The following is a 16,520-nucleotide window of genomic DNA, read 5'->3' as shown; positions in this document are numbered from 1 at the left end:
AAAGGCAAACGTGGAGCCTGAATGCCAATCACTGGACTTACATCAGCATCCGAACCAAAACACACGCACACTGGAACCCAAATGCCACTCGATGGACTTACATCAGCTTCCAAGCACACAACAATACACACAGAGGGGTTGAAGACAAAAGGTGGAAAAAGAAAAAAGGGCGCCCGGAGAGATCAGCTCAATCTCCTGCCTACATACTTCATCTGGTATGAAGATCAGGGCGATGTAGTTCCCCTACAGAGGGATACAGGACTAGCCTAACCAGATAACAGAGGGAGACACAACTCTAGGGAGACTACGACTCGAGCCTAGATGTTGTCATGCAAAATCATCCCTAAGTTAAGGTTTCTAGCTAACTGGCACAGGGAGCCAGCCTATCCTAGTCATGACTTGCACAGGAAGCAAGCCACACCTACACTTAACTTGCACAGGAAGCAAGCCAAGCAAAACCTAACTTGCACAGGAAGCAAGTCTAAACTAACCCTAACTTGCACAGGAAGCAAGTCAAACAAACATACAAGCACAGATAGCACACACTATACACAAGCAAGTGGCTCAAACAAGGGTTAGGTTTTAGTCGAGGGGTCATATCAACCTCAACAAACAAACCTCTGGAACTGGGTGAATGTGCTCTTAACCTTGCCATTGAGGGGCTAAGGTGAAGCAGATGAAAGGTGAGTGAAGATAAGACTTCACAGCTCTTATCCCTGGCCTGGGAGAGCTTAAGACAAGAATGTGTGGGTTCAGAAAGTGGGAACCCTTCTACACATTTAAAACTGACTCAACTGTACAATTGTACAAGATCTTGGGTTTGTATCTGCAATGCATCAACACAGTGGTGTGAGCAAAGCAGATGACACACAGAATAGCAGGGGATAGGTTGCTTATCCCTTGGGTTCTGCCAATTGCCTCTTCACTTAGGAGGTCTTTGACTCTATGCAAGGACAAAAGTAAACAGTCACAAACATTGCCTCTTAAGGAGGGCTTCAGACAGTTGCCTGGCCAAGTAACAGGCCAGGTCTTCCAGACTACATGAAGATGAGAAATATACCTCAATGCAAATTGCTTATACGAGCAAAGCAAAGCAAAAGTTCACAAGGATTTGAGCAACTAAAGTACCTGGAACCAGTCAAGCACAGTTAGTACACAAGTCAAAGTTAAATCAAAATGAAACAGATATCAACCAGTCAACACAATCAAGTGAATGTGCAAGGCACAAGGCTCAAGGCATGTGAGCCAAGCCACTTACAAAATAAACAAGTTAGACAATGATATTTAAGCAAGCTCAATCAAAAAAGAATTGGTCTCAATGGTCATTTGTTGGTCAACCTGAAAACATGAACTCAAAGGTGAGTAACAAGACCACTAGGGCAAGCCTAGGGTCAAAAGAGAATGAAAAAGTCAAAACAGCAAACAATGTCCAATCAAGATCAAATTCAAACATTTAGGAAGCAAACCCAATTGGTTTCATGTTCATATCATGCATCATCATCATTTCATAAGCAAAAGAAGTCAAAGCATGGCAAATGAGAGCTCATAGGAGTCAACATAAAGACTTGCATCAAAAGTCAACTCAAACATTTCCAAAAGTCACCAAATAAATCATGATCAATCCTAACACACAGCATGGTAAGCATGTCAAATTTCATCTCATTTGGACAAGAGGAAGGTAGTCAATGAAAATCAGAAAGTCAAATCAATTTTGAACATGCTCAAAGAAGTCAACCAAACATGCATCAACTTGAAAAAATCATAAATCAGAGATAGTGTATGATAAATGAATGGGACCAAAACCATGTCAAAGATTAGGATGTGTAGTTATCTCATGTAAAATTTCATGTCCATCTAATAAAGTATGAGAATTTCACAAATGAAATGGGAACAAGTGTCACATGAGGTCAACATTTGACCAAGCAGGGGAGAAAATATCAAACAATTAGGAAATGCCACAAATAATTCAAAGAAAATTCACATGTAAACTAGACATACAAGAGTAGGTTCATGCAAAAAATCAGATCAATTGGAGGTCAAGAAGCATGGGTACAAAAATCAACAAGTTGCACATCAATGGTGTGACACAAATTGTCACACCCTACTTCAAAAATTCACAACTCTCAAACCACATAAGATAAATTCACAAACTCTACACCAAAATCACCATGAATGTGTCTAGTTCAAGCACAAAAAATTTGGGAGCCATTGGATAAAGTGTCATCATTTCACAAATGTTTTGGCAAAGTGTACAAAAATTGGGCACATGAACAAAACCCTAGCATAATTTAAAAAACCACTCATCCAAAAATTCTGGAAAAAATATGATTAAAAACTAGAGATTGTGATGAACATTTGGCAAAAAATCTCATGAATTTTGGATTTAAAATGAATGCGCCATGATTTTTGTAAGTTGTGGAACCAAAATGCAATAAACATTGAATTAATAAAATGAATTAATTTAATATAATGGGACCGATGGCATTTTTGTAAATCTGGGGGGAGTTAAATGAAACGCTGCGTTGCGTTTTGGGACGTGGCAAGCTGCTAGCGGTGCATGGCAATGGTACAGGAACAACAGCATGCAAAAACACAATCAACAGCAGCCAAACGCGATGCAAAGGATTGAACAAATTCTGGGCAGAAAAATAATTAGGGTTTCATGTACAGTATTCATATTCCTCATCCATGGAAGAACATCTTTTCCAGAAACAAGAATCAAGCACATCATCACGATCAGCAGACCAAGCACATCATGAATCCAGGCATCGTTTAAACTCAATCGACTTAAACAACATGAACCAAGCAAAAACTCATTCCACCATCAAACTTTAACATAGCATAACTTTCAAAATAGCCGACCATTTTTAACGATTCAAGTTCTAAAATGACCAGCATAAAAAGATCTAGCTAGAGCATAGCATGGTTTGGTAAATGATGAAACTCGAGAACTTACTTGATTTTGAAGAAATCAACGAAACAGTGTTGTTTGTGTGTTGTAAGCTCAAACAGACGAAGCTTGTGGTTCGAAATGATGAATGGAGAGTGGTTTGTAGCTCAACAACCCTTGGAAATGCTCAAATCGAGTTTCACCATTGATGTGTGCTTGGTAAAACAGAACATGAAGATGCTGTTACAGCAAGAAAATGAAGCTTGCCATGGTCTCAAGATTGATGGTAGATGATAAAACAAACAAGATGGCTCGTGGTTCTTTGGAAGTTTTGGCCAGAAAAATGAAAAAAGGAGAAAAATGGGATTTTGAGAGCATGAGTTTTCTGTTGGTAATTGATGCTGCAACTAGGGTTTCAAATGACAGAAAATCATCTTTTAATTCTCTGTTTGAAGGTACAAATCAAAGTCCATGGATATGTGGGATAGAGTTGTTGAGAAATGTACTTTTTTTCCAATTTTCAAGCAACTAGGTGATGGGTGTATGTACTTGCACGAATTTGACTTTAAACATGTCCAAAATACAATTTCAGATCAATTCCCAATGGCCAAAATGATGGAAAAGGTTTATTTTAAAAAGTCAAAATTTCACTTCACTTGAAATTAATTCAAGTAAGTCAAAAAATGCCATTTTGATCCATAAGGTTTTGGTACATGAAAGTTACATTTTTGGAAAGAGGGGATCAAATGTGACTTGTAGGAAAAAACCCCACCCAAATTGGCCAAATGGTTTGAGAGATATGGCCTTTTGAAGTTCAAGAATTTCTGAAAACGATTCGATCATAACTTGCCAACCATACATGGGAATTGAGAGTTCTTGGACTTTTTGGAAATGGGAGAACAAGATCTTCAACTTTCATGTTGGGCAAAAATTCATTTGAAGCTTGTATCATGATGTAAGTTTGAGGATCAAGACTTTCCATTTTGGGCAGGTTTCAATTACAGGTCCAGTTTCCATTTTTTGGAAATTTCTGATCTGGCTTTAAATTCTTCCATGATGGTGTTTGACATGATATATGAGGACTATATGGACATGAATGAGACCTCTCAAACCAAATCCAACCATCAAAACCATAAAATCAGACACAGTTGACCAAGTTTGACTTTTTAGGGTTTCTGGCAAACTGTGCATTGACTGATGACTTCTGAACATCCAATCCTTGACCAAGACACTTCAAATGGATCCCCAAGTCATGTGAACATGTTGGACCAACCCTAGGGCCTTGGCTCAATGAAAAACACATTTGCTTGCTTGACTGACTGATCTCCTGACCAGTTTGACCTAATTCTCTTGATTGGCTTGCACTTGAGGCAAGTAGGACAATGCAATGTTATGCAGTGGACCATGTTATGTTATGACCTAATATGAGAATGTATGTACAATGATAGGTGCAAATTTTGAGGTGCTACAACTCTATCGTGGTACGATAGGCTCTCTCCTTTATCGGACTGCTTCTCATCCTGGTATATTAGTCAGCATATGTCTGTGTGTTAGATTTCAGTTAGATCCATGGGAATCTGACTTACCTGTTGTTAAGAGAATCCTTAGGTATCTGAAAGGAACACCTAATCTAGGCTTGATGTAAAAGAAAACATCAGAGTACAAGCTTTCTGGGTATTGTGATGCAAATTATGTTGAAGATAGGTTAGAACGCAAAATCATATCTGGGAATTGTCAGCTTCTGGGAGGAAACCTCATCTCATGGGCAAGCAAAACACAATCAACCATTGCACTATCAACTGCAGAAGTAGAATATATCCTAGCTTCACTTTGCAGCACTCATATGCTTTGGATGAAGAATCAGCTTGAAGACTTTCAGATCTATGAGAGTAACATTCCTATCTTTTCTGATAATACTATTGTTATTTACTTAAGTAAGAATCCAATATTAAATTCTATAGTGAAACACATAGAAATTAAACACCACTTTATGAAAGATTATGTTCAGAAAGCGACAATTGTTTTAAAATTTATAGATACAGACCATCAATGGGATGATATATTTACACAACCCTTAGCTGAAGATATATTTCTCTTTGTTATGAAAAATTTAAATATGGAAGATTGCCTAGAGTGACTCTGAACCCGTGCTTCTCATCTCAAATGTAAAATTAGACTCCGACTCAAGCATATGATGTTTATCTGATTCTGATTTTGATACTTCTACAAGTTAGAAGATATCTTTATCAGAAACATCTCAAGTCAGAAACTTTTTTGTATTCTTGACTCCGAGTACATCAACAAGTGGCCTCTCAAACGTGTGGCTCTGGTTCTTCTAGATACCTGTCTAGCTCAGAATTCAATGGCCAAACAGTTGAAATCCCCTCGAGTAGTGTGCAAATCTTGAGATTATAATCTCATCATTAGTTGCATTTAATTTTCCCCATGATTGTACAAACTTGTTTTTAGCAAAAATTAGTTTTGTTTTCCTTCTCAGTTACCGTTGATTTTTTTATATACTCCCACGACTCACACTATTCACACTTTTACTCTTCACTACTTACACAAACCCTAACCTCCAACTTTTCTCTACAACCTCTCTTCATCTTTTTCTCTGAAACTTCATCATGAATGCTCAAGAATAACAAGTTTTTGAGTTCTCTCAAGAGATGAACGTCCAAGAACAACAAGGTGAATCCTCATAACAAGTCACATCTACTACTGCTCTTCAAACAACAACCACTTATCAAGAACCTCATGTTCTTGATCGTCCAGCCCACATCAACTTGTCAACACCATTTGAACAACTGGAAGTTCTTTGTGAATTGTTGGTGGACTTTGAAAACCTCAAAGCCAATGGCATGGATTTTAAACCAGTATTTAAACATCAGGGTTGGCTCATCTAGTTCAATCGTATATATGGTCCCATCTACACAAATCTGGTAAAAGAATTATGGAGATTTACTAACTGCGATGACCATTACATAGTTTCTCATGTTCTGGGTGTCAAGGTAGTGATAATTGAAAAGCCTATTGCTACGCTTCTGAACATGGAGAAGGCTGGGGGCAGAAGGATTTATAACATCAATCCCAGGGCTAAGCACATGACCTAGGAAATCATCCCCACCATATTTTCCCAGAACCCTGAAGGATGAATATCCTCTAAAAATCAAGAGCTCCACAAGAACCTGAGGGTATTTCTCAAGATGATTCTGGGATGCATCGACCATCGTCCATCATCCATCTCTTATGACTACGTCAACACATATCAGAAGTGCATCCTCTACTGCTTGCACAAGTGTCTGAAGCTTAATATACCATCTCTTCTCTTCAAATACTTTAGAGATTCTATTAGAGATACCAGAAAAATACCATCAGAACCTACAAATCTGAACCCATCCCTCTCAGAACCATCATACCTACACCTTCTCCTCCATCACCTCTCTTTAACCTCCAAACAACCTCCATCCCACATTCTGAAGCAATGTTGTTAAAAAAACCCTTCTCTTCAACCTTCTCCACCATCCACAACACCCCTCCTTACTATGACCTCACCACAACCTCCGAACATCCTGGTTCAGATCATCCCGACCCAACCTCCCTAAACATTGAAGATATTCAAGCCACAATTGACTCAAAAAGAACTCTTTATGTACCAGCAGACCAACCAATTCCTGAACCTTCTGAAGTTGAACTTGTAACATCCCGAATAAAATAAGAGAATTATTTAAACTAAGTTAATAATATATTTATTAATTTAATTAAATAAATTGAATTATTGGATTATTATTATTATTATTATTATTTGGAATAATAATTAGTGGAAAATATATAAGTTGGAATAAGAGAAAAGGGTTTTCATTTTTGGTAAAGAGTTTTCACGTGAAACAGAGAAGCGGCTGAAAAGTGGAAAGTGGAGAAAGGGCAAAGAGGAAGAGCTAGAGAGCAAAGGTTGAAGAACGGAAAAGCTTGAAGCTTAGAGATTGCCGGATTATCTCAGGTAAGGGGGGTTTATCGTCGTTTAATGGGTATTATAGATTAACATGTCATGGGTAGTGATAAACCGTTGAAGTGACCCTAATTGGGATTGTGAATGCTGAAAATGATGTTGGATAAACTGTGTTAAAAACTGCAATTGAATCGATAATGGTGTGTGTCGTAATTTACTGGACGTATAGCTTTTTACGGAAATTGAATCGGAGGTCCGGAAGTCCTCCAACGGCGGAAAATACGGAGAACTCTGCATTCTGCCTTGTGTTAGCGCAGGAACTGCTGTTTTGTCTGCGTTAACCGGTTAACCCAGGGTGTTAACCGGTTAACACTGTTATATTTGTGGAAATGTGATGTTTTGCCTGCGTTAACCGGTTAACCCAGGGCGTTAACCGGTTAACACTGTTGCGTTTTGCCAGAAAGTGTGTTTTGTCCTGCGTTAACCGGTTAACCCAGGGTGTTAACCGGTTAACACTGTTGGAAATTGGAAAAATTGATATTTTAATGTTGTGAACATAATTGGTTATTGGCCTATTATCGTTAATTTTGATGAGTAACTTTGTTGAGTTTATGTTATGAAGTGTTGATACAAATATGTTGATAAGTTGTGTTAAAGTTGTTAAAAATACTGAGTTGTAGGCTTGGTGAGCCAAAGTTGATTATAAGTTGATTATAAGTTGATTTTGTTGAAAACATTGTTGTATTGCTATTCTTATTATGTTGTCGACAGTTTAAAGTCGTGTATGCCATGTACATTCATATGCATTAAGTCGGAGCTTTGCTCACACCACGTTGGCCTGGATTGGCAAAATTTTAAGTTGAAAGTTGAAGGCTTATGCCTTGATGCCCAATAAAATGGCAATGATTCTAAGTTGGGAGTTTTACTCCGATTGGTACCACATGCATGAAGAGTCGAGTCTCATTTGAGTTGCATTTTATGTTGTTATTGAGTATGATATTGGAGTTGATGTGCCGTTACTGAATGTGTAAATCTGATTTGGGTGATGAAACATGTTAAATTACTTAGCATTACATGATGATTCATAATACTTATTATATCGATTGAAGAACTCACCCTTACAACTATTTTTCAGGTAACGAGCAGTGATTGAGTAGAAGCTAGTGCTTGGAGTCTAGTGTAGTCTCCGTAGTGGGTCATGCTCTGATAGATGTAACATCGGGACGGGATGTTTTAATTGCTGAATAATTTTACATGTAATCTGTTATATGTTTTGAATGGTTGGTTTGATTTCTATCCGCTGCGAATTATGCAAAAATGTTATTTTGAATTAAATAAAAGAGCATGACAGTTATTATGGTGTGAACTAGTTGTGTGACACCCTTGGTGCATAATTACTCTGATATATATTTGTTGTTTTTATTAAATATTTGGGGTATTTTAGAAGGGTGTTACATTAGTGGTATCAGAGCAGGTCGGTCTGTCCGGCCAGTTGTCGTGTCGTTACTGTCTAACAATTGTGTATTGTTACTAATCTAACTTTAAGTTGTGTTGTATTGATAAGTTGGAATGGCTGGAAGGAATGATGCTGCAATGGCTGCCGCAATGCAAGCAATGGCACAAGCTGTGCAGAACTTGCCAAATGCTGGTGGTGATGCTGGATCACGTAGCTTGGCGACTTTCCAAAGAGAGAATCCGCTGGTGTTTAAAGGGAAGCATGATCCAGATGCAGCCTTGGGATGGTTGAAAGAGATAGAGAGAATCTTCCGTGTTATGGATTGCACTCCAGCTCAGAAGGTTCGGTATGGTACTCACATGCTAGCAGTCGAAGCTGATGACTGGTGGCTAGAGACTCACGAGAGGTTGACCGTGGCAGGTGAAGTCATTACTTGGGATGTATTCCGTAGGGAATTCATGAGAAAGTATTATCCGGAAGATGTCCGTGGTAAGAAGGAAATTGAGTTCCTTGAGCTGAAGCAAGGAAACATGTCTGTCACTGATTATGCTGCGAAATTTGTGGAGCTGTCCAAATTTTGTCCTCATTACACTGGTGCTGGTGCTGAATTTTCAAAGTGCATCAAGTTTGAAAATGGACTGCGCTCTGAAATTAAGAAGGCTGTTGGGTATCAGAAGATACGCATTTTTACTGAATTGGTTGATAGCTGCAGGATATTTGAAGAAGACAATAATGCTCATTACAAGATTGTCAGTGACCGCAGGGGTAAGCAACATCAAAATCGTGGCAAGCCGTATGATGCCCCAGTGGGAAAAGGGAAACAAGGAGCTGCTCCGGCTCAGAGGACCAGTAGGGGAGGTGCTCCTGCTGGTATAGTTTGCTTCAAATGTGGTCAGGCTGGTCATAAGAGTAATGTATGCACTGCTGAAGTAAAGAGATGTTTTCGTTGTGGTAAGACTGGTCATGCAATAGCTGATTGCAAGCACAAGGAAATGATTTGTTTTAATTGTGGCGAAGAAGGGCATATTGGAAGTCAGTGTCAGAAGCCAAAGAAATCTCAAACTGGGAAGGTGTTCGCATTGACCGGAACTCAAACCTCCAGTGAGGACAGACTTATCCGAGGTACGTGTTATATTAATGGCTTTCCTCTTGTAGCTATTATTGACACAGGTGCGACTCATTCCTTTATATCTTTGGATTGTGCTGTGAAACTTAAGTTAGAGATATCTGAGATGTTTGGTAGTATGGTAATTGATACTCCTGCGAAGGGTTCAGTGACTACTACTTCGGTTTGTTTGAATTGTCCTTTGAGTATTTTTGGTAGAGACTTTGGGATGGACCTAGTGTGTCTTCCACTAGTGCAGATTGATGTTATTCTGGGTATGAACTGGTTGGTGTTTAACCGAGTTTCTATCAATTGTTTTGATAAGACGGTGGTCTTTCCTGAGATTGAGGAGGGAAAGAGTTTGTTTCTATCAGCAAGGCAAGTGAATGAGGAAGTAGCTGATGGGGCAGAGTTGTTTATGCTGTTAGCGACTTTGGAGGCTAAAGATAAACTGGTGATTGGCGATCTAGCCGTGGTGTGTGATTTTCCTGATGTGTTTCCGGAAGAGGTGAATGAATTACCGCCAGAGCGCGAAGTGGAGTTCTCGATTGATTTGGTACCTGGTACTAGGCCGATATCGATGGCTCCGTACCGTATGTCTGCTGTTGAGTTAACTGAATTGAAGAGTCAGTTGGAAGATCTGTTGGATAAGAAATTTATTCGTCCGAGTGTGTCACCGTGGGGTGCACCAGTGCTATTGGTTAAGAAGAAAGAAGGTACTATGAGGTTGTGTGTGGACTACAGGCAACTGAATAAAGTGACGATCAAGAATCGGTATCCTTTGCCGAGGATTGATGATTTGATGGATCAGTTGGTTGGTGCAAGTGTGTTCAGCAAAATAGATTTGAGATCTGGGTATCATCAGATCCGTGTGAAAACCGAGGATATTCAGAAGACTGCTTTCAGAACAAGGTATGGACATTATGAGTATTCTGTAATGCCTTTTGGTGTGACTAATGCGCCTGGAGTATTTATGGAGTATATGAATAGGATTTTCCATCCGTACCTAGACAAGTTTGTTGTGGTGTTTATTGATGATATTTTGCTGTATTCGAAATCTGAAGAAGAGCATGCTGAACATTTGAGAGTGGTTTTGGGAGTTCTACGAGAAAAGAAGTTATTTGCTAAATTGTCCAAGTGTGAATTTTGGTTAGGAGAGGTAAGTTTTCTGGGTCATGTGATTTCAAGAGGTGGTGTTGCTGTTGATCCTTCTAAGATAGAAGCGGTATCTAAGTGGGAAGCTCCTAAGTCTGTTGCTGAGATTCGAAGTTTCCTTGGTTTGGCTGGTTATTATAGGAAGTTCATTGAGGGATTTTCTAAGTTGGCGTTACCGTTGACGATGTTGACTAGAAAAGGGCAAGCATTTGTTTGGGACTCAAAATGTGAAGAAGGTTTCCAAGAGTTAAAGAGAAGGTTAACTACTGCTCCTATTCTGATATTACCGAGTTCGTCGGAATCATTTGAAGTTTACTGTGATGCTTCATTGTTGGGTTTGGGTGGCGTGTTGATGCAGAATAAGCAGGTTATAGCTTATGCTTCCAAACAGCTGAGGGTTCATGAGAGGAACTACCCGACGCACGATTTAGAGTTGGCGGCTGTGGTGTTTGTTCTGAAGTTATGGAGGCATTACTTGTACGGGTCAAGATTTGAGGTTTTCAGTGACCATAAAAGTTTAAAGTATTTGTTTGATCAGAAAGAGCTGAATATGAGACAGAGGAGATGGTTAGAGTTTCTGAAGGATTATGACTTTGGTTTGAATTACCATCCGGGTAAAGCAAACGTAGTGGCTGATGCATTGAGTCGAAAATCATTACATATGTCTATGCTAATGGTTAAGGAATTGGATTTAATTGAGCAGTTTAGAGACTTGAGTTTGGTGTGTGAGAGTACTCACAATAGTGTTAAATTGGGAATGTTGAAGTTAACAAGTGGTATTCTGGATGAGATCAGAGAGGGTCAGAAATCCGATGTGCTTTTGGTTGATAAGTTGACTCTAGTGAATCAAGGTCAAGGTGGCGAATTCAGAGTTGATGAGAATGGTGTTTTGAAATTTGGTAATCGGGTGTGTATTCCGGATGTTACCGAACTTAAGAAGAGTATTCTGGAGGAAGGACATCGTAGTGGCCTGAGTATTCATCCTGGAGCTACAAAGATGTATCATGATTTGAAGAAGTTATTTTGGTGGCCGGGAATGAAAAGAGAAATTGCGAGTTTTGTTTATTCCTGTTTGACTTGTCAGAAGTCAAAGATTGAGCATCAGAAGCCGTCTGGGCTAATGCAACCGTTGGCTATTCCAGAGTGGAAGTGGGATAGTATCAGTATGGATTTTGTTTCTGGTTTACCGAGGACAATTAAGAATTTTGAACCTATTTGGGTGATTGTTGACAGATTGACAAAGTCGGCTCATTTAATTCCGATCAGAATGGACTATCCGTTAGAGAAATTAGCTGAGTTGTATATTGAGAAAATTGTAAGTTTGCATGGTATTCTGTCGAGTATTGTTTCGGACAGAGATCCTAGATTTACATCGAAATTCTGGGAAGGTTTGCAGAAGGCTTTGGGAACTAAACTGAGATTGAGCTCTGCATATCACCCGCAGACTGATGGTCAGACTGAGAGGACGATTCAGTCATTGGAGGATCTTTTGAGAGCTTGCGTTTTGGAAAAGGGAGGTGTTTGGGATTGTTATTTACCTTTGATTGAGTTTACCTACAACAATAGTTTTCATTCGAGCATTGGTAAGAGTTATCATGATAAGAGAAGGAAGTCACTTGAGTTCCGAGAGGGAGATCACGTGTTTCTTCGTGTTACTCCGATAACTGGGGTTGGTCGAGCTTTGAAGTCAAAGAAGTTGACACCTCGATTTATTGGTCCTTATCAGATTTTGGAGAGGATAGGAGAGGTAGCCTATCGTATCGCTTTACCGCCGTCACTTGCGAATTTGCATGAGGTTTTTCATGTGTCTCAGTTGAGGAGGTACATTCATGATCCATCGCATGTGATCCAAGTAGATGATGTACAGGTGAGAGATAACCTGACTGTTGAAATATCGCCTATGAGGATTGAGGATCGAGAGTTGAAGCAGTTGCGGGGTAAAGAGATTGCCTTAGTGAAAGTAGCTTCGGGAGGACCAGCAGGTGGCAATGTGACTTGGGAACTGGAGAGTCAGATGAAAGAGTCTTATCCAGAGTTATTTGCTTGAGGTATGTTTTCGAGGACGAAAACTCTTTTAGTGGGGGAGAGTTGTAACACCCCGAATAAAATAAGAGAATTATTTAAACTAAGTTAATAATATATTTATTAATTTAATTAAATAAATTGAATTATTGGATTATTATTATTATTATTATTTGGAATAATAATTAGTGGAAAATATATAAGTTGGAATAAGAGAAAAGGGTTTTCATTTTTGGTAAAGAGTTTTCACGTGAAACAGAGAAGCGGCTGAAAAGTGGAAAGTGGAGAAAGGGCAAAGAGGAAGAGCTAGAGAGCAAAGGTTGAAGAACGGAAAAGCTTGAAGCTTAGAGATTGCCGGATTATCTCAGGTAAGGGGGGTTTATCGTCGTTTAATGGGTATTATAGATTAACATGTCATGGGTAGTGATAAACCGTTGAAGTGACCCTAATTGGGATTGTGAATGCTGAAAATGATGTTGGATAAACTGTGTTAAAAACTGCAATTGAATCGATAATGGTGTGTGTCGTAATTTACTGGACGTATAGCTTTTTACGGAAATTGAATCGGAGGTCCGGAAGTCCTCCAACGGCGGAAAATGCGGAGAACTCTGCATTCTGCCTTGTGTTAGCGCAGGAACTGCTGTTTTGTCTGCGTTAACCGGTTAACCCAGGGTGTTAACCGGTTAACACTGTTATATTTGTGGAAATGTGATGTTTTGCCTGCGTTAACCGGTTAACCCAGGGCGTTAACCGGTTAACACTGTTGCGTTTTGCCAGAAAGTGTGTTTTGTCCTGCGTTAACCGGTTAACCCAGGGTGTTAACCGGTTAACACTGTTGGAAATTGGAAAAATTGATATTTTAATGTTGTGAACATAATTGGTTATTGGCCTATTATCGTTAATTTTGATGAGTAACTTTGTTGAGTTTATGTTATGAAGTGTTGATACAAATATGTTGATAAGTTGTGTTAAAGTTGTTGAAAATACTGAGTTGTAGGCTTGGTGAGCCAAAGTTGATTATAAGTTGATTATAAGTTGATTTTGTTGAAAACATTGTTGTATTGCTATTCTTATTATGTTGTCGACAGTTTAAAGTCGTGTATGCCATGTACATTCATATGCATTAAGTCGGAGCTTTGCTCACACCACGTTGGCCTGGATTGGCAAAATTTTAAGTTGAAAGTTGAAGGCTTATGCCTTGATGCCCAATAAAATGGCAATGATTCTAAGTTGGGAGTTTTACTCCGATTGGTACCACATGCATGACGAGTCGAGTCTCATTTGAGTTGCATTTTATGTTGTTATTGAGTATGATATTGGAGTTGATGTGCCGTTACTGAATGTGTAAATCTGATTTGGGTGATGAAACGTGTTAAATTACTTAGCATTACATGATGATTCATAATACTTATTATATCGATTGAAGAACTCACCCTTACAACTATTTTTCAGGTAACGAGCAGTGATTGAGTAGAAGCTAGTGCTTGGAGTCTAATGTAGTCTCCGTAGTGGGTCATGCTCTGATAGATGTAACATCGGGACGGGATGTTTTAATTGCTGAATAATTTTACATGTAATCTGTTATATGTTTTGAATGGTTGGTTTGATTTCTATCCGCTGCGAATTATGCAAAAATGTTATTTTGAATTAAATAAAAGAGCATGACAGTTATTATGGTGTGAACTAGTTGTGTGACACCCTTGGTGCATAATTACTCTGATATATATTTGTTGTTTTTATTAAATATTTGGGGTATTTTAGAAGGGTGTTACAGAACTCACCCTACCAACCTTTTATGAGGCATTAGTCAATTTCTTGGAAAGTTCAGCTTCTAGGTTCAAGAAGCTCTCTGACAAATCCATCACTAGTGAGAAACCCTCTGAAGTAAGGACTAACTGGAACAGATTCATCAGATGGATGACATCTGATATTTTCAAGATGAAGAGCCTCTCTGAACAAGTCATAAATGACTTCATTATAAGTGTTGAGGAAAGGTTATAAGCTAGGTTGGCGAAGGAAGCGACAGAAAAGGCTGAACGGGAAGCAATTGAGAAAGTTGCCGAGGAGGTTGCTGAGAAAGTTGCTGCAGAAGCTACTACAAAAGAGAAAGTTGAGAAAGAAGCAGAAGCTGCTCAGAAGGTTGAATCTGAGAAAGCTACCGAGGTTACTCTGACTCAGGGAGAGTCATCAACAAATGATCTTGCCCCTTGGTCATTAGAACTCTAGAAGAGTTGCAGAAGGAACAACAACTGGCAGAACCAGACTCGACAAACAAGATCAGATCAACAACAACATTCAGAACCTGCTAGTCGAGCTACTTCAGAGGATGCCTCATCCACATAAACCTTAGAACTTTAGGATTTTTCTTTTAAAATTTTCCAAGTGTTTTTAGTTCTAAGGCTTATTTTATGATCTTTTCTCGCTGTACTTACTGAAGTTTTCTAATCAATTAAATTGTGGTTTATTTACTTTTTGAGTCTGAAAAAAAGGGGGAAAATTAGATAGAAGTCTTTTGGTGAATTATTTCATCTAAATCTCAGAAATGCACTACTTACATTCTGACATAAAATTATTGCATAGTTCTAAGTCATTTTTTAGGATGTATCTGTACCAAGGGAAGCTTGAATTCTTATCTTAGAAACTACTAAATCAAGTCAAGCAACCTAAGAAGATCTAGTAAGAAATTCTCTACCCCAGAAACCCATATCTGATACTAAATATCTTTAGAAATTATTTTTAAGTATCAGACTTAGGGGGAGATTGCTAATCTCAGAGGGAGTCACTTTTCTATCTGACTCTAATCATTTTCAGTTTAGTATATCTTAAATTACTTATTGTTCCATCAAAATCCTATGTTTTGTCATCATCAAAAAGGGGGAGATTGTTAGAACAAGATTTTGATTCTGCAATGTATCTCTAAGTTTTTATGATAACAAAGAATGAAACAATTTGGTACTCTAACAGTTTTCTTAAGTGTGCAGGATTCTAAGTTGAAATGACTCTAATAAGTCACCTTCTGATTCTTAAGAAACTAATATTTGGCATCTGAAGTAGTCCAGAACCACTGGCCTAACACAAAAAGAAATCACATCTGACTCTGAACAGAATGCATCTGAGGAGCAATCACCTGAAGAATCTGACTCTAAAGTTCAAGATCTGATGATCTAATTCTTAGAACTCTATCTGAAGACTCTATCTGAATTCTCTGCAAAGAGATATCTGAATATTCTAACTCTGAAGACTCTGATCATGCTCATCTCACTCTGACACATGCTCAGAAACACGCCATCAGATGTCACCTGGTTAGAAACTTAAGCTGGAAGCATTTAAATTATAGTAAAATCCTTTTAAGGAAATATTTGATTATGCTCTTAGTCTGCTATAGAAAGGACAAGGAATTTACTACATTTGTCTCCCACAACTAGCACAAATCTTTATTGATTTCCCCCCAACGATATTATCTTAAGTGTTATATAAGGGCCTCTTCATAACTTGCCAAAATACAACTTTGATACAATAACTTTATCTTACAACTTTTTCACCATCTTACAAAGAACAACTCACTCGCTGCATACTCTGATTATTTCTTCACCACTATTGTTGTAAGAAAAAGTTTCCATACAAGAGTTGCTGCTCAATGTTGTGTGGTTATCTTTCATTGCTCTTAAATTATGTCTATACTGCTTATCTAGAATCATCTAGCGAAATACGTTGCAATTCTTGTAATTGTTTTTTATTCCTCAAGTGACTTGTTTAGGTCTATAAACTTGAGAGGGATAAAAGGTTGTTGAACCCTTAGACGAACTTTGTAATCTGTTGAGATTAGTGGATTAAGTCCTTGTTGAAGGCGAAATCATCTTGGTTGGGTGGACTGGAGTAGCTTTGATTTTCAAGCGAACCAGGATAAATAGTTTGTGTTGTTATTATTTCTTCTTTGTGTATG

The 16,520-nt window shown here is 38.5% G+C and overlaps 1 protein-coding gene across 1 annotated transcript in view; it reads left to right on the top strand.

Moving 5' to 3' along the window:
- LOC127122614 (lisH domain-containing protein C1711.05-like) overlaps positions 1-14,803 on the top strand; it is a 38,055-nt gene extending 23,252 nt beyond the window's left edge. The window contains exons 3-4 of the mRNA XM_051052920.1: positions 14,339-14,461; positions 14,594-14,803. Of these exons, the coding sequence (XP_050908877.1) occupies positions 14,339-14,461; positions 14,594-14,803 (333 nt within the window). The remainder of the gene's footprint in view (positions 1-14,338; positions 14,462-14,593) is intronic.
- Positions 14,804-16,520: the final 1,717 nt, after the last annotated feature.

Source organism: Lathyrus oleraceus, chromosome 2 (assembly GCF_024323335.1).
Source record: "Lathyrus oleraceus cultivar Zhongwan6 chromosome 2, CAAS_Psat_ZW6_1.0, whole genome shotgun sequence".
NCBI lineage: Eukaryota > Viridiplantae > Streptophyta > Magnoliopsida > Fabales > Fabaceae > Lathyrus > Lathyrus oleraceus.
Note: the sequence above shows the minus strand (reverse complement) of the source record. Positions and strands in the feature narration are given on the sequence as shown.